General features: G+C 36.9%; 1 protein-coding gene across 2 annotated transcripts in view; it reads right to left on the reverse strand.

The window, feature by feature from the left end:
- LOC150087421 (putative ATP-dependent RNA helicase DDX43) overlaps nucleotides 1-22,920 on the reverse strand; it is a 246,754-nt gene that overhangs the window by 19,429 nt on the left and 204,405 nt on the right. For both annotated transcript variants that reach the window (XM_090372060.1, XM_090372059.1), the window contains exons 16-18: nucleotides 14,930-14,995; nucleotides 5,455-5,562; nucleotides 2,293-2,367 (exon numbers count right to left, since the gene is read on the reverse strand). In XM_090372060.1, coding sequence (XP_090228186.1) covers nucleotides 2,293-2,367; nucleotides 5,455-5,562; nucleotides 14,930-14,995 — 249 coding nt within the window. The remainder of the gene's footprint in view (nucleotides 1-2,292; nucleotides 2,368-5,454; nucleotides 5,563-14,929; nucleotides 14,996-22,920) is intronic.

Below are 22,920 nucleotides of genomic sequence, written 5' to 3' on the forward strand. Positions count from 1 at the left end.
TTGGCAGGGTTGTCAAGGACACTACTGACACTATGCTACTGCAACAGGATCTTTAAAGGTTGAGCAGATGGGCTGAGAGGTGGCAAATGAAGTTTAACATTGACAAATGTAAAGTACTACACATGGGAAACAGCAACCCCAGAGCAACATATCAACTCTGTGGTACTACACTGACAGTGGTAAAGAATGAAAGGGACCTGGGGGTGGTTGTGCAGGCAGATATGAAGTTTTCTGAGTAGTGCAGACGGGCTGCAAGAGTAGCTCATGGTGTATTGTGAATGATATATAGGAATTTTTCTAGCAGGGATAAGGAGGTGATTATTCCCTTGTATAAGGCAATGGTCAGGCCACACCTAGAGTACTGTATACAGGTCTGGAGGCCTCATTTCAAGAAGGATGTAGAGATGCTGGAACGAGTACAGAGAAGGGCAACAAGATTAGTGAATGGAACAAAGGGGTGCTCTTACGAAGAAAGGCTTAAGTTTTGCAAATTACAGTGTCTGGAGACTAGGCACCAGCGAGGTGATCTGATAGAGGTGTATAAAGCCTTGAATGGTTTGAGCATGCTCAATGCTGATGGGATTCTTCCTCTTGCTCAGAATAATCACCTGAGAGGGCATAAATTCAAATTGAGGAAAGACAGATGTAGGATAGACGTGAGGAAATTTGCCTTTAGCCAGCGGGTGGCTGGTTGGTGGAACAGACTTCCATCCCTTGTCGTGGAAGTTGATAGCCTAAATACGTTCAAGGCTCCGCTGGACAGGTATTTCGAACGAACAGAGGGGTGAAGTGGAAGTGGTTATTTTTTTTTTGGCTGATGCTGCATAAGCTTGCTTTCTTGCATCAAATGCCTCTACTAATGCTAATGCAATTCAGGCTGGCTTTAGGACAGGATTCTCAACTATGGATCACCTTCACGTAATATCACAGCTAATGGAGAAAGCAAACGAATATAAAACACCATTATGCCTGGCATTTGTAGATTATGTAAAGGCATTTGACTCCATACAGCATAACGCAATGTTTCGGGCACTGGAAAGACAAGGCATAGATACCCCACATATTATGACTTTGAAGAAAATATATGAGTGCTACCTCCTTTATTAGACTAGACAAAGACAGTAGAAAATTTAAAATTGAGAAAGGAGTTCGAGAAGGAGACACAATATCTCCGAAGCTGTTTACTGCTGCCCTTGAGGAAGCTTTCAGAAGATTAGACTGGTCGCAGAAAGGAGTCAATGTGAGCGGAGAGTACCTAAACCATTTATGATTTGCAGATGCCATTGTGGTCATAAGCCACGATCCCAAAGAATTAGAGGAAAATCTTAATCAGTTATGCACAGTTAGAATTTTGGACTAAAGATGAATATGGCTAAAACAAAAGTAATGATGAACAAGTATGCCACAGAAAGAAAAATAATGATTGAAGGAGCAGTAATTGAAAAGGTGGAGTCATATACTTATCTGGGACAAGTTATTAGCTGTAATAATGATAAATGGCTGGAAGTCAAGAGAAGAATAAATTTTGGATGGATAGCATTCAGGAAATATGGTCACATACTGAAGAGCAATATCCCAGTTTGTCTGAAACGTAAAATAATGAACCAATGTATAATCCCCCACCATGACTTATGGAAGTGAAACTTGGGCACTCACCAAAAGAATGGAAGAGAAGCCGAGAACTACACAGCGAAGAATGGAACGAATTATATTGGGAATCAGACTGTTAGACAAGAAGAGAAACACATGGATTAGGCAGGAAACTTCAAGTAAAGGACATTCGCATCAAAACTAAAGAACTAAAATGGTCTTGGGCAGGATGCATAGCTCAAAGACATGATGACAGATGGACTAAGAAAATAACTGGATGGTACCTAAGAGGAGCTAGAAGAAAACCTGGAAGACAAAGGTGGAGATGGCTAGATGAAATTCATGAGTTTGTGGGTGGTAAATGGATGGCCAGTGCTCAAAACAGAAGGAACTGGAAAGTTGCTGGAGAGGCCTTCATGATGCAGTGGATTGAATATGGTTGATGATGATGTCTTGCTGTGTGTTTAATTTATCAATTAAACTATATTATGCATATGAAGAAAATCATGTTATATATGAGATTGCAGGTGTTCACTTATATCCGTGGTTTCAGCCACCCACGGTAGGTCTTGGAACATATCTCCCGCGGATACGGGGTCTTACTGTATTACTTAAAATAAAAATATTGTTTTATACAATATAAATACATAAATAATACTATGTGTTTCATTAATAAAAAAATGAAAATTAGAATATAATTACCCAGCTCGCCCTGTTCTCCCTATGCGATGTACATATTCTTCCACATTGCGAGGGAAATCATAGTTAAAAATGTGCCTGCAAAAAATCAATATAACACACCATGAAGCTGCCCAATACAAAAAAATACAGATTATGAGCACACAAAAAAATAACATTAAGAACATTTTGACATAGCATAAATATTCATCAAAATCCGTTATGGAAAACAAGTATGTGTTAAATACTTTACTGGAGCAACCCACTAATTACAAAGAATGCAGAATGATGCAAAGAAGCAAGCTTAGTATCTGCCCTAAAATAAATAAATAAAAATGTTTCTTTAGTTTTATAATTTATCCATTCCAAATATTCATTAATTGCTCTCTTTATGCCTAGGTGGATAGGGACAGGTGATAATTGTTCTTACTGTCAATAATCAAATAAGTTATTTGAAAGCAAATTTTTCAGCTCACAATTAAAGACATTCTGTTGTTTACCTACTTGCAGTTGTACTTATACATTAGGTTTGTAGCACTCTCCAGTGCTCAGCTGTGTTGTTCCTCTATATTATACTAGATTTAATGTTTGATGAAAAGGTTTGGTTAATGTTGCAAAAAATTAATATTATTCAACGATATATGTTATTCTTCAACATAATCTGCTTTTCAACTAAATGCTTCTTCCTGTCACTGAATAAAATATTTTTGGTAGTTCTTTTGTGAGTACAGGCTGGCCTCGATTAATGTGATTAATTCGCCCCACGAGCACATTGCGCAAAATGGAAACGCATTAATCGAATATAATAATCAATAGGAAAAATTATAATTGGTCCCTGACCTTCTGGAATGTCCATAAAGAATTTTAAAAATACCTTTTAAATAACTTTTTAACTGTATACAATGTAAAAGATAATGAAAATAATTATGGAATTAAATGTTTATTGCATAAAACAGCGGTTCCCAAACTGCGCACCATGGAATATTTTAAATTCTCGAGGGGAAACACAGCAATACTCAACATCTGTCAGACACCGCGTGAACTACTAGCTCGAGGTAGTTCACAGTTTCAGCCTTTCTTATTAAGTTGTTTGGACCTAACTACTAAACGGAACTGTTAGGTATTTCTTTTGTTCTGGGTGCGCCTTGAAAAAATTACTGAGACACTAAGGGCGCCATGAACTGAGAAAGTTTGCGAACCTCTGACATAAAATACACAATGAAGAAATGATTGTTGCAGAAATATTTGAACAGTGTTGACTTTCTCTTTTCATCAATCAATTTCTGATAGCCGACGACAATCTTCTCTGGGCCCTGGCGAAATAAATATCGCAGAAAACCTCAAACCTTTTGTTTGAGGTTCTCTGTGATACAAAAGATTTCATCTAATTCTTTTACCGCTATCTCCTTCGCGGTAACATTTTCATCCGGCTCATTTAAAAATTTGAATTTTTATGCAAGTGTGCATTGACTTTATTAGCAGGAGACAAACAAGTAACAAGTCTTTTTCTGATGGTTGAGGGAACACACCGAGGTGGGCAGCAGGTAAATGTTTGTTTATTGACCATACGACTTGCGGTAAGCTTAACACACGATTCAAATCTTTTTCAACTATCGCATAAAAAAATAAAATAAATAAAATAAAAAATTGTGCTAACTGGAAATTTGCATCGTGAAAAGTGGTATAACTTTTCAAATAGCGTTAACTGAAAATCGCGTTATGCAAGCCCTGCCTGTACTTTTAGGTGGTCACTGTTGTGTTTATTTGCATTTCTTGAATTGACTCAAGTTGTTTCTCTTTCATGTTCTGTTTTAATTTTGGGAATAGCCAAAAGTCACATGGTGCCAAACCAGAAGAATAAGGGTTACAACACAAACAACAGGAATGGCAATTTTTGTCTGCAATGGCAATTTTTGATATGGCACATCATTGTGTAAAGGAGCCAACCATTTTGCCAATTTTTTGGATAATTGGCATTGTGTCCCTGAACCATTTTAAAACCTCATTGGTGCAGACTTCATTAATGTTTTGATTACTGTACAATGAACATTATCAATTACTAACTAGAATAAAATTATTGCATTGATCATGTAAAAGATCAAGCTTATACAGCATGGGGAGGGGGGGGGGTATTTATGCTCCACTCATCAGTAGTCTGAGCAAGAGGAAGGATGCTAAAAGCATTTCATTTACTTAATCCATTCAAATGCCTTAATCACTCAATAAGATCATGTTACAGGGGACCAATCTCAGGATGTGGCCATTTGCAGAACTGAAGCCTTTCTTGGTAACAGCACCCTTTTGTTTCCCTCACTAATCTAATTGCTCTTCTCTGTGCCCATCCAACAGATCCACATACTTCCTAAAATGAGTATTCCAGACCTGCATGCAGTGCTTGAGATGTGGCCTAATCACTGCCTTATAAGAGAAGTATAATCACTTCCTTGTCCCTGCTAGCAAAATTCCTATATGCACTTCAGCAAACTATCTGACCAAAAAATTGCACACAGGTCTTTTTCATTTGCCCACCACCCTGAGCGTGTGCCACTACCACACGGTATGTTAATAGGGATTAATTACCCATAATAAAACACAGAAGATACCCATAAGTATTATCTTCTGTGGGTATCTTCTGTGTTTTGGGTTTTCATAAAAAAAATCCTGTCACAGGTAGTATGTGAAACAAAGGTTTGTAGTTTATATTGAACAGTACTGCAATGAATTTGATTTTTTTGCATATTTAAACTTTAAATTCACTCTTTAGTGATCTTTTGGATCAATAAAGTCTAAATAACATCAGATTAAGGGCCTTTTTTAATGTTCAACCTCTAGATCATGTTGCAATAGCACACCCTGATTACTGTCATTAACTGTCCTGCCACTCGCCACTCTTTGTACCATCTGCAAACTTATACCTTTTAAAATAATAAAAAAGAAAAGAAAAAAAAATTACTTTATAATTACATTTTTTTTTTCTAATTTGAAAATATTGATAAAATATTGATATAATTATAAATAGTCATTTCATTAAAAGGCAGAAAATTACAACTATATAGAAGGAGAATGCAAAAAAAGAATTAAAAATGGTCAAAATGGACCACTTTGGCAGTTTTAGTGTTAAGCCACTATTTCCCATACACCATTTAGTATCAACCAAATAACACCTTACAAAATAACAAAACTTACGTAATATCTTCAATGTCAAGTCCTCGAGATGCTACATCTGTAGCAACTAAAATCCTTACTACACCTGTTCTCAGATCTTCTAGTGCTTGTTCCCGATCACCTTGTTCCCTGAAAACATTATATGCATTCTTACTGACATCTAAAAAATAAATGTAACTGTGTTCTTTTAAACAGGAATTCAAATAATTTTCACGACTCAACCATAAATAGCCTCAAGCAATTTTATGTCCTATCAACTTAACTTTAAGTGATATAAAAACTGCTTTACTGGAAGCTGAATTAATTCTTTTGATCAGGGCAGTAGCTATAGTGACAAGTGAGATTTTTTTTTTTTTTTTTTTCAGTACAAGTATACACAAAACATTTATCCAAAAAGGCTAGTTGAGAGAAACATTTAATCTGAATTCAATTAAAACTACTGTAAAGAAAATGATGGCAAGGTACTATACAGAAAACTGTTAATAAAAAAATCAAACTGTAAACACTGGTTATGGTTTATTTGTCTATCTACTTGCATTTGGATGCTAGAGAGTCATAGGTATTATATTATAAGCATTCTGCTCATCTGCTAGGATTATCCTTATAGTTTTTCAGGCATGTGTATGGGTAATTCCTGTTTTTCATGGGTCTTTTGAAAGCCTTACATGACAGTGGGCACAGGTCATATCCTGGGGTTTCCAAGAGGAATGAACCATGGGTGAGTCAAATGTTATTATTTGGTAATGAGCTGACTGTTTTTGTTCCTTTTGTTAGCTGGCTATTCATCCTATGGTGTTCAGGCATATTTTGATGCATGTGTGCACAGAGGGATAATTTGGCTTCTGTAATTCCCCCCACCCCAAACCAGTCCAAATACATGACAACCAGTCAACACCCATTTACTGTCCAACTTCAAACTCACAGAACCTATTTTTCTTCTTCTTGCTCCTCCCGATTTATCCCTTCACTTCTGTTTTCTGGAACAGCCTTCCTTCATATGTATTTCCTGATATCATAATAAAGAAATTCCAGTCTTAATGTCAGCAGGTATCTTTTGTCTTCTGAACCTTCAACCCATGCATGATACTAAGTATTATGGGTATCCTTTGTGTTTTGGGTTTTCATAAAAAAAATCCTGTCACAGGTAGTACGTGAAACAAAGGGTGAGTAATCCTGTCACAGGTAGTACGTGAAACAAAGGTTTGTAGTTTATATTGAACAGTGCTGCATTGAATTTGATTTTCTTGCATATTTAAACTTTAAATTCACTCTTTAGTGATCTTTTGCATCAAAAGAGTCTAAATAACATCAGATTAAGGGCTTTTCTTATATGTTAGGAGCATTTAAATTAAACTGAGAATACTCTTGAGTTACTACACAGCTCCCATTTTATATTTAGACCTTTCTTTAATTCTCAATATATTAAAAACAGTAAAATGTGTTCTTGGATGCTGGAGAGCCATAGGAATAATACCATGAGTTTGTATTTCTTATGCAGAAAATATTTATTATATATCAATAAATATATGTGCTACTTGTACAGGTTAACACAGTGGCATAACAAGGAAAACTGAGTGGCTGTGATAGTAATGCACAAAGCAGGGCAGTCTCCAACCAATATTTTAATTTCAATTAATGTATCTGGCCACTGGGTGACAGATATAAGGGTTGGAACTAAATAATAAAAGCTACAGGAACACACAAAGAATAGAGACCACTCTAGATCTGCTTGTCTATGAATAGCCAGAATTCTAAAGGTGATTAAGAATGTTAGCAATTAATTTTCGAAATTATCTATGCAAACAAAAGGTGATGGGCAAATAATGGGGATATCTGAACTACATCAAGAGTAATGAAATGAGACCTAGAGTTGCACATTTTCTATTGGAGGACAGCAGATGATATCAATTCTTGTTTTAAAGATCAGAGGGTGCACCAACATTTAGGAGAAGGAATTATAATTTGTACAAATTTTAGAGAAGGTTGTAAAGAACCAATGCATATTCCATGGATGCTAGTGAACCTTTCTTCAGAAGTCAGTTTCTGCTCATCACAAACATGATGATATGTTTTTATATCTCATCATATTTAAAAATTTTGCAATGATGCCTGCATTAAATTTTACTTTAAAATTGGAAAATCTACAAATGAAACATTTGTATTCCTGTATTTAGCATACAGGGACTCTGTAAAAGGTGTATAGAAGTTTTTAACTGGCACTGCCATTTCAAAGTGGGAAAAGAGTCTGTTGAAAGTGGTCCATGATCTGGGCAATCTTGAACATATGAAATCTTATTTCAAGTGTAAACTTTGGTATTAATCAGCTTTCCAGAAATGTTTCCAAGAGTGAGAAAATTATTTAAGTGCCTAATAATTTTCTTAGAGGAACACTATTTCAAGGGGAATTTATCATCATCATCAGACATTTTCAATCCACTGCAGGATGAAGGCCTCTCCAGCAACTTTCCAGTTCCTTCTGTTTTGAGCACTGACCATCCATTTACCACCCATAAACTCATGAATTTCATCTATCCATCTCCACCTTTGTCTTCCAGGTTTTCTTCTAGCTCCTCTTAGGTACCATCCAGTTATTTTCTTAGTCCATCTGTCATCATGTCTTCGAGCTATGCGTCCTGCCCAAGACCATTTTAGTTCTTTAGTTTTGATAAGAATGTCCTTTACTTGAGTTTGCTGCCTAATCCATGTGTTTCTCTTCTTATCTAACAGTCTGATTCCCAATATAATTCGTTCCATTCTTCGCTGTGTAGTTCTTAGCTTCTCTTCCATTCTTTTGGTGAGTGCCCAAGTTTCACTTCCATAAGTCATGGTGGGGAGTATACATCGATTCATTATTTTACGTTTCAGACAAACTGGGATATTGCTCTTCAGTATGTGACTATATTTCCTGAATGCTATCCATCCACAATTTATTCTTCTCTTGACTTCCAGCCATTTATCATTATTACAGCTAATAACTTGTCCTAGATAAGTATATGACTCCACCTTTTCAATTACTGCTCCTTCAATCATTATTCCCCTTTCTGTGACATACGTGTTCATCATTACTTTTGTTTTAGCCATATTCATCTTTAGTCCAAAATCCTTACTAACTGTGCATAACTGATCAAGATTTTCCTCTAATTCTTTGGGATCGTGGCTTATGACCACAATGTCATCTGCAAATCATAAATGGTTTAGGTACTCTCCGTTCACACTGAATCCTTTCTGCAACCAGTCTAATCTTCTGAGAGCTTCCTCAAGGGCAGCAGTAAACAGCTTCGGAGATATTGTGTCTCCTTGTCAAACTCCTTTCTCGATTTTAAATTTCCTACTGTCTTTGTCTAGTCTAATAAAGGAGGTAGCATTCTCATATATTTTCTTCAAAATCATAATATGTGGGGTATCTATGCCTTGTCTTTCCAGTGCCCAAAATTGCCTTATGCTGTATGGAGTCAAATGTGAGGCATAATGGCGTTTTATATTCATTTGCTTTCTCCATTAGCTGTGATATTATGTGAAGGTGATCCATAGTTGAGAATCCTGTCCTAAAGCCAGCTTGCTCTTTCAGTTGATTCTCAAGTATTCTTTCTAATCTGTTAGTAGTGACCCTTCTGAACAACTTGTAGATGTGGGATAACAAGCTGATTGGTCTATAATTTCCAATTTATGATTCATCTCCTTTCTTATGCAGCAAAACTATGATTGCATTATTCCACTGCTTAGGCGTCACATCTTTTCTAATGCACTTTGTGAGTGAAGAGCCTTGCCAGTTTTTGTGTTATGTCTCTTCCTCCCAATTTTAACAACTCTACAGGAACTTCATCTTTCCCCGGGGATTTCTGATTCTTCATTTTCATCAATGCATGTTCTACTTCATCTGGAAGAATATCGGGTATGTCGTATGTGTTGGTAATTTGCAATCCATCTTCCCCACTGCTGGCATAATTTCCTCGCTCCTTGTATAATTCTCTGTAGTAGTCTTCTGCTATTTGAATTATACCTTCTCTGCTGTTTATAAGTACACCATCCCTATTCTTCAGTTTCAGTATTATTTGTCTTTCTGTATTACTGCTCATGGCTGCTGATTTAAATCCTTTGTTTTCCCTTAATGCTTGTTCTACTTTTCTTGTGTTAAATCTTCTTATGTCCTCTCTGAGTCTCTTTCTAATGGCTTTGCATAACTCAGTATACTCAATTTTTTCCTTGTCAGTGTTTATCATTTTTCACCTACGGTTCATCATAACAAGTGTTTCTTGACTAATTTTTTCTTCTTTGGATTTCTTTTTCCCTATAGATTTCTTGGGCTTTATCACTTTCAGAAAGTTGTAATATTCCTCGTCGATATCTTGGTCCTGAGCAGTCTGCAGAAGATAAAAATTGTTCTTAAGTTCCAGTACATACTGCTTTTTCTCTTCTGTTATCTGAAAGACCATATTATTTACTCGAGCCAGTTTTTTCCTTTCTTTTCTTACATCTATATCGAGTGTGCATCTTACCATTCTGTGATTACTTCCAACATTTACCTTATTCAGGACGGTAACATCATTCACAATATATCTTCTGTTAGTGAGACTCTTCCATGTCCACTTTCTGTTCACCCTTTTCTTGAAAAAAGTGTTCGTATTGACAATCCTCGAGATTCTGCAAATTCTACAAGTCTTTCGCCTCGTTCATTTTTTTCACCAATTCCAAAATTTCCTATAGTTTTGTCTTTTTCCAACTTTAGCATCGAAGTCCCCCATAATAAGTGTAGTGGGTTTTCTACTCATCTAGAAGACTCAATTTCGGTCTATAATTCGTCAACCTCTTCATCATCATGGCTCGATGTTGGTGCATAAGTCTTTATAACCTTTAGCTTGTACCTCTTAGAAATCTTGACACCCTTGGTTATGTACTTTTGAATTCCAAAATGTTTTTTAAATCTTTATGGACCAGAAACCCAACTCCACCTTCACTCCTTCCATTGGTGTACAGCAGATTTCGCCGACTGGGTAAAGTGCCTACATGGCAACTCAAAGGTCGCGGGTTCGAATCCCGCCTTGGGCTTGGATCAAAGTACTGCAAAAACCTTGGGAGGTGCATTATTATTATTATTTTTTTTTATGTGAACCCAAAAACGAGAAGTATTAGAACCTATAGTACCATGCTTGGGTTGGAGGTTGAGAAGATGAAAGAAGATATTTGTTGACATTGGACTTGAACTTCTGTAGATTGTATTTTTCAGGAAATACATATGAAGGAAGGTTGTTCCAGAAAACGGCAGCTGAATGAATAAATGAGAAAGATGAAAAGTTGGTTTTGTGGGTTTGAAGTGTTGATCATTAATACATGAGCTAAAAGAAAAATGGGATGCTAGCAGGTCAGCTTTATCCTTGGCTGAAGTAACAACAGAACCATCTGGTTTGGACAGAAGTGGGAGCAGAGATGAGCAAAAGTTGCAGCCAATAGCTTTGGCAAGAGACCAGAATGCTCAGCTACCATTAGGGCAAGAGGCAAGTTTTCTACTCTTAGCCTGTTCAAACTCTAGTTTGGACTGATTAATAACTGCTTTACAATTGTTGCGCTTTGGTGTAAGCAGAAAATGAAACTGAAGAATTAGAAACAAGCCAATTACAATATGCAACATTCTTGAACAGCCTTAGCACATTTATTGGAAAACCAAGGTTTAGATAAAGGACGAGATTTTAAAGTGGAGTGTGGGATAAAGGATTCCATGCCTGCAAGAACAATTTCACTGACAGGATCTGAGTAAACGTTGACATCAGAAGTTTTGAAATAGTAATCCGACCATGTAAAAGAAGAAAAGAAGTCTCACAGGTCATCTCATTTTGCATTCTTGTAATGCCAAACAACACGAGGTTGGGAATAGCCATGAGATAAAAGTTCTTTTGGAGAAGAGACAATCACCAAGTTGTGATCTGAAGTGCCTAAAGGACCTGTCACTTCAACCGTGTACTTAGAAGGGTTGTTTGTAAGGAAAAGATCAAGCGTATTGGCTGTATGATTAGGATTGTCCGGTATTCTTGTAGGTAAATGAACAATCTGTGCTAGGTCATTAGTAATTGCAAAAGCCTCAGCATCTCGACCTGCTGGGTCAGTGTGACTAGAAAACAGAAGCCAGCTGGAGTTGTGAACATTAAAATCACCAAGGAAAATTACCTCACTGTTAGGAAAGTTGGACTGGAGAAAGTCAAGTTGCAAAGAGAGGAAGTCAAAGAGCTCCAAGTGATTAGTGGAGTTGGGAGAACGGTAGAGACAACAGATGAATTTGACACAATGAGGTAGAGAGATTTTAAGCCAGAGAAGATCAAAGAGAGGAGATTCCAAATTGCCAAGTCTCTGACAGGGAATATCAGAATGGACATATACATTAGTACCACCTTTGAGGCGAAAGGAATCATACAGTGAATAATTTGGGCATCTGAGATGAGCAGTAGTTGAATCAACTGATAACTGAGATTCTGTCAGAAAAAGTACATGGGGTTTGGCAGACTGCAAGTGGAAATGGACATCGCTGAGATTAGAATTAAGACCACGTATATTTGTGAAATGAATTAGGAAGTGCTTGGGAGATTTAAATCTTTTCACAGATAAGCTTGCTCTATTAGTTTGACAATTCATGGTATATTCAATAGTAAGAAAAAGTGGGTGGGACATGCTGTATGAAGTAATGAAATTTTTGGATATGGCGTACACGTGGTAAGAATATACCCAGATCCTTGACATAACATGGTCTCAACAATGCTCCCCGCATACACACTACTCGGACTCCCTCCATTCACTATCTGGCAGAGTAGAGGTAGCAAGATTATACACTAGCTGATCCGGAAGCCACCTAAAGAGTTACCAATAGGTTCGGTCCGGTGTACTAACTAGCGGCCGGCCTGCGAACACCGTTTTAGAGCTGTACCCTCGAAATGTAAGGAATATTGGATCTCGCCACGACGTTCATCATAACCTCAAAAGTCATCAATCATACTGCATGATGGAAGAGATAGGGAAGGGTTGACCGGAACTTAGCTCTAGAGAGTAAACATGGGTTCCACCACTTCAAGTCTCCAATAAGCAAAGTGGTGGTATTTCACTGGTTGATGAGAGTCATCTACCACCTCGTACTGCCTGGTAACATAGAGGGGCGGTGTTCCTCCGTGTGGTGTGGGCGCCACACCTCGACCCCTGCATACGTTAGTTCACACCTGGGTGGTCACCCACCATGTACTTGTGCATGGAGGTTATACTCAGGATTACTAATAGTCCCACCATCTTGAAGGTGCAAGCAGAGGATTTGGCTGTTACAGACAGTCCTGACTTCGCCGAAATTGTGTCCACTTGACTTGAGTGTCACCCGAATATCTGTTCGATCAGTGTTTTAGACTCCAGGTAGCAAGTACAGCTTGTCTGGCATATCTGAGAGAATGTCTGTGACAACCTCAAGGACCAATTTATGCCCACAGAAGTCGATGTGCCAACAACTACCAAAAAAATACAGCAAATTTCCACTTGATAAATGTATAAGTGATTCATTTCTTCTTGTTTCAGCCAAACTGATGATATTCCAATTCACATTTTCTAATTCGTTTTCCAGCTCTAACATCCTGTCTTCACTGATGAGTGATCTTACGTTGGAACAGGCTAAGTTCAGTTTCCGTACATGGCAGCCTGGTTGAACCCAGCGATTCTTAGCTCCCTCTACTTCCACTCTGATCCTCTCGCTGCCGTAAGAGGGGGAGTGAAAGCCGCTGGGGACTGAGGGCCATTTGTTTTTTTGTGCTGTCATATGGTGGAGGGTCTTTTCCTCTTCACGCTGACCAGGTGTCTTGAAGAGAACCACTCTACACGTTCATTGCCACCTAAGTGACGTAACAGGGCTTACCATCGAGAAGGTGTGCATGAGTGGATTTTAGGGAGGCAGGCCAACCGGACTTCTAAATCTTCTGTAATAGAAAGATATTGTATCCATCAGTGTTTTAGACTGAGTGTCTGATAACACACAGGATACCTGTTCCCCTCCAAGGGGAATTTAAGTATAATATAAATATGCTTATGTCACTACATAATAGCAGTCATGGTCATTTTGAGTAATACTGCCAAATTTTGTTTATTAATATAGCAGTAAATAAATTATATAAAACAACAAAAAGGTTTCTATTTTTTTTATTGTATTTATTATAAAATGCCCTTGTAACAACATTTACAGCAGTACTTGAGGGCTTTCGTAATAACTACTGTAAAAGAAATATAAAACTGCTTTACATAGAATTTATTGATATATTAATAAATGTCAATTAGCAATTTCATTTGAAATAGCAGCCCACTCTAGCCTTTACACAAACATTCAATCTACCAGGCCCCTAACTTATCATAAAGTGTACAATGAAATATTGGTTACTGTTCTGATCACTAAAGGATTTAATGCCAATACTGACATATCTTTTGAAGCATGCAATAATCTGTAGTCAGTGCTCTCAGAAGCCCACTCTGATAATGTGATGAAATCCATGACATGAATCAAAGCTCATGCTTGTGATGCCAGTCTTATTAGCAGAAATTGAAACCTGCTGCTGAACACTCTGCTGGTATCCATGTAACATAATTTTGAACTGTTTTAACTTCTTGTTCTCAGAAATGCAGGTCTAATATTTTCATGGCTCATTCCACCAAACCAACAGCAGTGCTGAATAACTTCTCTCCCCCCAAACCCAATTCTAAGGTTTGGTTTGGATTTTATTGGCGCATTAGCAACTAAGGCTATAACCCAATTCTAAGAGCCTTCCTGGAGTTATGGGTATAAACTTAATCACTTTCGATGATTAAAAGTTTTCTTCAAAACTTTTAAGTGTTTCTTATCTGTGAATAAGGGTTCTGTATTTGGGTTTCACATATATACTGAATTAACAGCAACAATCTAATTTCTTTTCGAGCAGGAGTTAACATTTATCCTAAACATTTAGTATTAAGCATTCAATCCTTATATCTGATTGAATTAAATGATTTTGAGTGACATTTTAATTTCTCCGACCATCAACCTTTCTTTTTAGAAAGAATGGTGGTGAATTCAATCGCTAACAATCACGAGCTGTCATCCTTTCTGTGAGTAACTTTTAACAGCACAGCTGAAAATGTTCAGTGGAGACTGCCCTGCTTTCTGTAGTGTTGTTAATAGTTATTTGATTTTTTTGTCATCCTATCCTATCCGCACACCTATACAAAATAAGCAACATGATTATGATTTATCATTTTGATCTGCTTTACAAAAAGGCAAGTGTATTTAATACTGCAATTTGAAATTTAATTTTGTTCAGGCAGTGTATCCCCAAAACCAAGGGAACCAACTACGAAATTCATTTAATTGTAAAACGTTTTGAATGAACAGTTTAAGTAGGGTATCAAAAGTGAGTAAAAGTGTTACTGATCAAAGGTAATAAAATGTAAGGGCAGTTCAAGAAACTATAAAAATAGAACTGCAGATAGCACAATATAAACTGCTCTTTCTTACCTATCTCCATGTATTGATTGGCATTCAATTCCTTTAAGAGCTAGGTCACTTGATAGATCATCTGCACTATAAATCAGAGGGAAAAAAAAGGATATTTTTGTAAATAAACATAATGAATAAAGCCCCATAAAGTTACTAAAATAAATACAGAAGTCTCAATTATTACATTTCTATCAAAATTTGACTGTTGGCATTCATGGCGAGCAGACGTTTTTTTTTTTTTTTTTTTTTTTTTTGGGTAGTTGTTGGCACATTGGCTTCTGTGGCCATAATGCACCTCCCAAGGTTTTTGCAGTACTTTGATCCAAGCCCGAGGCGGGATTCGAACCCGCGACCTTTGGGTTTCCAAGCAGGCACTTTACCCATCTGGCTAGCCCGGTCAGCGAGCAGACGTATCTTGGCGGTGCTCTTCATAGTGATTACAGAGAATTAAAGATTAGAGGGGTTTAGTGGAGTAGAGTAGGATTACAGAGGTTTGAATATTGCTTTTAAATAATTTATTTAGTATACTGTAAAGTTTTTGATGTTTTTTCTCCCCCATATAATAGCTTTATTTTTATAATATTATAAATATAATTTTTTGAAAGTTACTGCATTTGATGGCATACAAGACACTTTTCCCCCCCGAAAAGATGCCTTGAAAAATCACCTTGTCCTATATGCAGAAGTGAGGATCATCGGCGTTGGGCAGGTTGTATTTCGCCATTTGGTCAGAATATTTTAAATTCTGATGGCTAATGGGATACCCTAGGGTACTTTTGGACTTGCAGAGTTGTTGTTTGGAATCAGTTTCAAGAAGTTTTGAAAGCCAGGGAACACAGGAAAAGCCTTAGAAAGTGATGGAATCTTCAAGATTCTTCTCCAGGTTTCTCAATAGTTTGCTTTAAAAGTTGGTACAACTGGCAGGCCAGTTAGTTCTGTGTAGGCTTTGGTGATGTTGAGTGTGTCTCCATATACAGCCATGTACTTTGCGTGTGAAGCGACTATAATCACGACAATGAATTATAATCATTGTGGGTGACTGGAATAAAATACAGAATAGTGTTAATTGTATACCAGTCGTTTTTAATCAGAACCCAGTTTCGTAACAATATTGTTTAATCTTAGCGCTTGACATTATTTTAAAGTATTTTACTTTCAGAAAATGGCTGCAGAGAAAAGAGGTTAAGTTACACCATCGAATATAAACTAAACATAATAGATTACGCTAAAAAACATGGTAACAGAGCTGCAGAAATGTTTTTTGGGCCACTGCCTATGGAAAAAATGATATGTGTCTGGTGGAAGCAAGAAAAAGAACTTCAAGCTGCTAAAAAAACGGAAACAACCTTCGTCATCCCACTCCACATTTGCTAGAAGTTGAAGATGTAAAAGAGTGGGTAGTAAGTGAAAGGAATTTAGGAAGAAGCATTTCTACCAAAATGATTATGCATAAGGCCAGGATATTAGCAGAAGGACAAGGAATTTCAAATTTTTCAAAAACAAAGTTGGTGTTACTGATTCATGCAAAGGCACGGTTTATCAATGAGTACAAAAACATCAACTGCACAAAAATTACCAGCAGATTATGAATAAAAAATACTAGAATTCCATAAACTTGTAATAAAGGCACGAAAAAGAACTTCTTTTGAACTTGGCTAAATAGGAAATATGGACGAGGTCTCACTAACTTTTGATGCACCATCCAATAAAACTGAATATCAAGGGTCTAAAAACGGTGTCAATAAAAATCACTGGGCATTAGAAAACACCTATCTTTCTGTACTATCAGTACCTGCTGTACCGATAGCACAAAACTGCCACCATTTTTATTATTTAAAAGAAAAACTCCACCTAAGGAAACACTCCAGAAGGTGTATTTGTTCATGTTTATCCAAAAGGATGGATGGATGAATCTGGAATGAATTTATGGCTCCAAAAATATGGGCAAGGCATCTGTGGTCTCTTAAGGAAACCATCTCTTCTCATTTGGGACCAGTTCATAGCCCATAGAACTGAAGGCATTAAAAAGAGGGTGAGAGAATTGAATACACAGGTACTTGCCATTCCTGGTGGACTGACAAGCCAACTGCAGCCTTTGGAAGTATCCATAAACAAGCCATTTAAGCAAAATATGAGAGAACAGTGGAACAAATGGATGGGAGAACCCGATTATGACCACACACACACACACACACACAAAGAATGAAAAAGCCCACTATTGCACAGGTGTGTGAATGGGTTAAGGAATCTTGGAGAAATATAAGTGGTAAAATAATTACAGACTTTCAAGAAGACAGGAATTAGTAATGCCATTGGTGGCACAGAAGACATTGCGTTATTTGAAGACAGCGATACCAACATTAGCAAGAAAGAGTTTTTGAGATTTTGGTTTTCAAAATGACTGAACTTTCCCTTTGCAGAACACTGTTTTTTACCATTCCCTCACTGTCCTTTTCTTCATTTTCAATTCTAGTGGTAGTTTTCTTCATATAAAATATTTTCTAATGTAGCTAAGATTCTTTTGTCTTTTAAATTGCTTTATTGGTAATTCAATAATAATAATAATTAAATAATGTATTATTATATTTAGTATTTTTAGGATGTATTATTATACTTAGTATTTTTCTTGCTGTTCTGATTGTTTAGGTAGGATGGGCTTTTTTTCTACCATACACATTAGAATAAACATTAAATGCCTAAATACAAACTTTCTTTCCTTAATTTTCCTTTCTAAAATGGGGGTACGTCCTATATGCCCATACATCTTATATGCCAAATACAGTACTTTCATTGATACTTAGTAAATTTTACAATGGTTGTAACAAGATCCACCTTGAACACTTTGTAAGAGGGTATCATGACTCATATGGAAATATGCCGATGGCAATTTCCACGTGAGTCATGATTTTTATCCTTTGCAGAACCTGTGGTATACATTCCAAGGTCGACCTAGTGGATAATCATAGCCCACCTGGCAATTCTTTTCTTTGTCACCATTGTACTGAGTGTACTCTTAAATTAAAATTTGGTGCATTGCTAGAACAATTTGAGTCAATGAAAAAAAATGGGTGCTTGCTCTCAAGAATAATGTAACTGGGAGCTTGTCAGAGACTCAAGGCTAGTAACCTACAAAGTGATGCACTCCTGACTTGGGCCCCAGAACAGAATAACCAAGTGAAAAACCCAAGTTTCCGGGAGAAAAAACCATTCTACCTTCACCTGAGACCAACTCAGCCACATGAAAAAGGCCCATAAAAATTCCCCCACCATTGACGGGACCCCAACTCAGTCGTTTCCTTCCAGTGTTGGGATGGTGATCCTGTCAACTGTGCTACCCATGAGGGCAAAGTGTTAGTAAGCTCCTTGTGACATTGATTCTGTAAGGACAATATTCATTCATTAACCTATATTCAATTTATTTTGGCATGATTCGTATGTAAATGTAAAGAATTTTTTTTTTTTTTTTAATTAAAAGTGCTTAGCATATAGAGTAATTCCTTTACATAGTTTGCAAAAACATTTGGGTATGCAGATTAGTAGTGGTAATGGGGTAATGATTCACTTTCAATTGATGTCCAAATATTGATGTCCAAATACCTTATACGTGACCTTTGAGGATGAGTAATCCTTTGGAAATGGCCTCCGTAGCCGAGTGGTCAGGAGCGGGAGTGCAGTAGCACACGCTCTTTGAGTAGACCGGGGTTCAAGCCCCTGACTGCTGAATACGGTCGATCTGCCAACCCGCACTGGACCAGCATGGCAGATTATGGTCCATTTCCCTCAGCATGAATTGTTGAGGAGGCTTCCATCCTGCAGTGGGTTGATAATGGCTGCACTTTACTTTTTACTTTTAATCCTTTTTATAAATCAGTGAGCCACCAATGGAGAGAGGAAATTATCTCTTTAATAATTTTGTTTCATGCAGCATGGTAGTTTGAATTTGTTATAAAGTCCTGATGAAATGGGTATAAGGCAGAGAATAGATAAGGCAATTTGAATCTAACAGTGTTTTTGCATACCATTAGCTTCAAACCGAAAGTGTTAAATTATGCCAGAGTACACAAAAAGACGGCAGAAAAACATTTCAATCCTCTTCCAAATGGGAACTCAATACAATTATTTGTAAATTTGTTTCGAATAGAGCCACTCCCCGACTTATATAAGGGTTGCGTTCCGTGGAACTCTACATAAGTCAGAATTTCCCTAAATGCTTATGCAGCACACACAAATTTGATTGAAGCAAAAAAAAGAAATGTTTGATGAACATGTAAATATAATTATTTATTCAATTTTTTTATCTCAGGCACAGGAAAAATTACAAAAGTGTACAAACTACAAAAATTTCAAAAAACAGAGAGGAGACAGGCATAATGTCAGCAACTTTTACCTTTCGAGCATCGTTGCCAGATTTAACTCTCCAGCTGATAAGCACGCCGCTGCGGAAGTTGAGGGCTGTGGAGATTTAGAAGAGGTTTTTTCCAACACATCGCAAAATTTCTTTGTAGCTGCAGAATTGGTACTGATGACTCCACCGCATACTTTAATGTTTTGGAAACCAGCGCGATGCTTGAACCTATTAAACCACCTGTTGCTTGCCACGAACTTGACTTGGGGTTCGCCATACTTATTCTTAATATCTTCATAAATACTTCTTGCTTTTGTTTGAATGGCCATTAGACTCAGGGGCACTCGCTTCTGAATCTGATTTTCTATCCATATTATTAATAGCTTTTCCATCTTCAATACAGCACCTGAATGCTGTTTTGTGATCACAGTTGATCTTAAATGCATTGTTCCTTTAACACATTCTTTTACACGTGCACTGTCCCTTAAAATAGTATTCACTGTTGAAGCAGTGAGACCTAATTCCGTGCAACAGATGACAAACTTTGTCCTACTTCGTACTTCTTAACTAATCATCTTCATTTCTAAATCAATTTTGTTTTGTTTCCTAGCATTGCCAGCACTTGCACTTTCTGTTGTCCCTTTCCCTTCATCATTGTAATAAGTAAATAGGATTGAAGAGAAGATTCTGAAAATTTATTTGTTTTTTTATATGATTGAAGATTTCAGTGAAGGGGGAACTTATTTCACCATAATACTGTACGTAAAAACCGACAGAATTCCAGTTATTGGTATTATCACAAATGCAATAAGATCAAGTTTACTACTAATTTATAATAGATTGTGCTAACAAAAAAGCCCAATAAACCGGAAAGTGCAAATTGCTTTATGGTAGTGACTTCCAGAAATATGTTTTAGAAAAATATCACAAAGACGTTCAAAACTGATTCTTATAACGGGAACAAATGATAACGATGAAAGGGTAGTGCAATTTCCATTATAAAAATTTCAACATCCAAGGTCTTGGAACAAATTACCAAAACACACACACACACACACACACACACACACACACACACACACACACACACACACACACACACACACACACACACACACACACACACACACACAATGTGCTGTTAGGTTTACATTACGATATTTTCACGATACCTCCATTTATTCCTATGGTACGCAAAATAATTTTGCCACGATTTTTTTTAAAGTTTTCACCGGCTGGCAAAAACTTATGTAAAGTCGAATTTCCATAAGTCAAGTATTACTTTAGCCGGGGAGTGGCTGTATATAAAAATAAAATATTTCATTAATTCCGTAGTAATTAATATGTAATATATATACATTCAAACTTGATTATAGCATCAAGGGGACCAACAAAATTTCCTCGTTATAACCGTTATTAGATATATCAGTGATGAGTTAAATGTACCTCCTATTTTTTAAAATTCTCAATAACTTGATAAAAAGATAGATTCAAAAAATAAAAGAAATACTAGAGAGAGAAAAATAACACAGCATTAATATATATTATTTGTATGAATATGCTTGTATTTGGTTTTTTAAAACAATCCATCAACCATTGTTACATACAAAATCGTCATGTCCAAATTGTTTAGCAAATTTTTCCCCTTGGGCATTCAAAATCTGACTGTCTATTGAAAATCCAGCACTTCTTTGTGTAGTGAACCGTCGAAGCAATATTTCATCAGTGTTTGTACCCATTTCATTATGTTCTTTTCCAGTGCCGATATGTAAACATCTTTATTCTTCCACAACGTCATTTTACACAAAGCGTGTAAAATGTTTTTATACACTTCAAAAAATGCAGTGTGTAAAAAGATTTTACACACTTCATTTTTTGCATCACATTCTAGCTCACGAATAATTGACTTTTTTGCAAATCAAGAGACACTTTCTTTTGTTAGAAGACACGTTTCCGAAGGAAGGGTTCGTTTCTAATTGATTTTATATAAAATGACAATAAAGTGATACAAAGTTCTTAGAAGTCCCGAAATGCATACAAAGTTCTTATACACACAGTTGAAAAAATTCTTAGAAGTCCTGAAATAAATTTATGGTTCAGTGAATGCAAGACAATCTGTAAATAGGGTAACATGACAATTGAAATGCAAATTCACTATTGTATAGTCCCCATCCCAAAAAGGACAAGGTCATAAACTGGCAGCTAATCCGATGCGATGTGGGTGGTTATAAAAGCTCACTCGCCCTTTTCATTTTGGTCTATTTTAAGAATTTGGTTTTTATTAATTACCTGAGCAATTGAGAGGACGCTGGCAGCCTTGCTTGGCCAGACATACAATTCCTGTGCTCCTCAGAATATTGTGTCAAATAGTGTTTGAATTGGTTTTATTCTGTGTTTTGAGAGTTCCACTCGTCAAGATCTATCTGCAGACATCTATATCATCTAAGGTAACCAAAAGATATGATTATTTAAAAATTTTGATTTCGCCGTATGCTAGGCAATATGGCAACGCTTTATACGCTGTCCATTGGTTAACATTGTAGAATTTAAATGCTTTGGCTGTGTTCTTTTAATATAATTAATTTTAATTGAGTTCAGATATCAAGACAACCTTTCAATTTCTGAAAATATGATTTTCATAAAGATGGATACTATATCAGGTTTTTATTGTCAATTATGTGTTGTATATGTGTGAAATAATTATGTCACTTGGAGGCGGCCATATCATCTTTCGCGCTAAGAACAAAGGGCTTTCCCTGCTGTTGTCTTTTTTGACTCTTGATGTCATATCACCTGACCTGAACCTGACCACGTCATTGGCTGAGATCTGTCACCAACTACAACTACAGTGAAAATTAGGTAAACCAGGTAATAATTGACTTTGATAATCAAAGTAATATGCAAATGAGTACAGAATATTTAAGATAGGTTGTGCCTCTAGGACACACACTAATAGCACGTGACTTATATTGTAAATCCTATTGGTGGTAGCTGTTCTTGTGTAGCACTTCATAAGTTGATTCACCTTGCAGATGATACTAACTTGCAGTGGGTATTATCTGCCCTCATTTTCTGAGCTCCTTCTGTGAGACTGTCTTGCCACTCACTCATCTGCAGTGAACTCGCCAATCTGTATCTGCTCAAAATGGAGGAAATCGGCTGCAAACAAAACCCTGCCTGTCACCAATAACCCTGAAATAGCAAAACAACATGAGGGATCTCAAACTGAACCTCCCCATTAAGAACAAAAAAAAAAAAAAACCCAAACAGTACCAAACTTGATCGGGAAACCATGTCAAAATCTCAAAATAGAGGGACCATGGAACCTCCCCCTCCCTCAAACTGAGTACACCGACAAGAGACAACCTGACCTCCCCTTGACCCCAACATGCCTGAGGGGACAGTTATCCAACAATTGCTACAACTCAAGTAGCTGTTGTTATTTGGTTTTTAGGAGCATTAGCAACTAAGGCCATATTGCTCCAGGGATATGCGGTGGTCATTCCCTGACCTTTTCACATCCTCCATATTTGGTGGCTCACGGGCTCGAACCCCCGGTCTAATCAAGAAGCGTGTGCTATGCACTGCTGCTCCTGCCCACCTGGCTACGGAGGTGCCATTCACTCAAAGTAGCACTGGAGAACTTGCTCAAAGAGCCAACTAA

Source organism: Mastigoproctus giganteus, chromosome 4, assembly GCF_048544385.1.
Source record: "Mastigoproctus giganteus isolate SK-2022 chromosome 4, ASM4854438v1, whole genome shotgun sequence".
Taxonomy (NCBI): Eukaryota; Metazoa; Arthropoda; class Arachnida; order Uropygi; family Thelyphonidae; genus Mastigoproctus; species Mastigoproctus giganteus.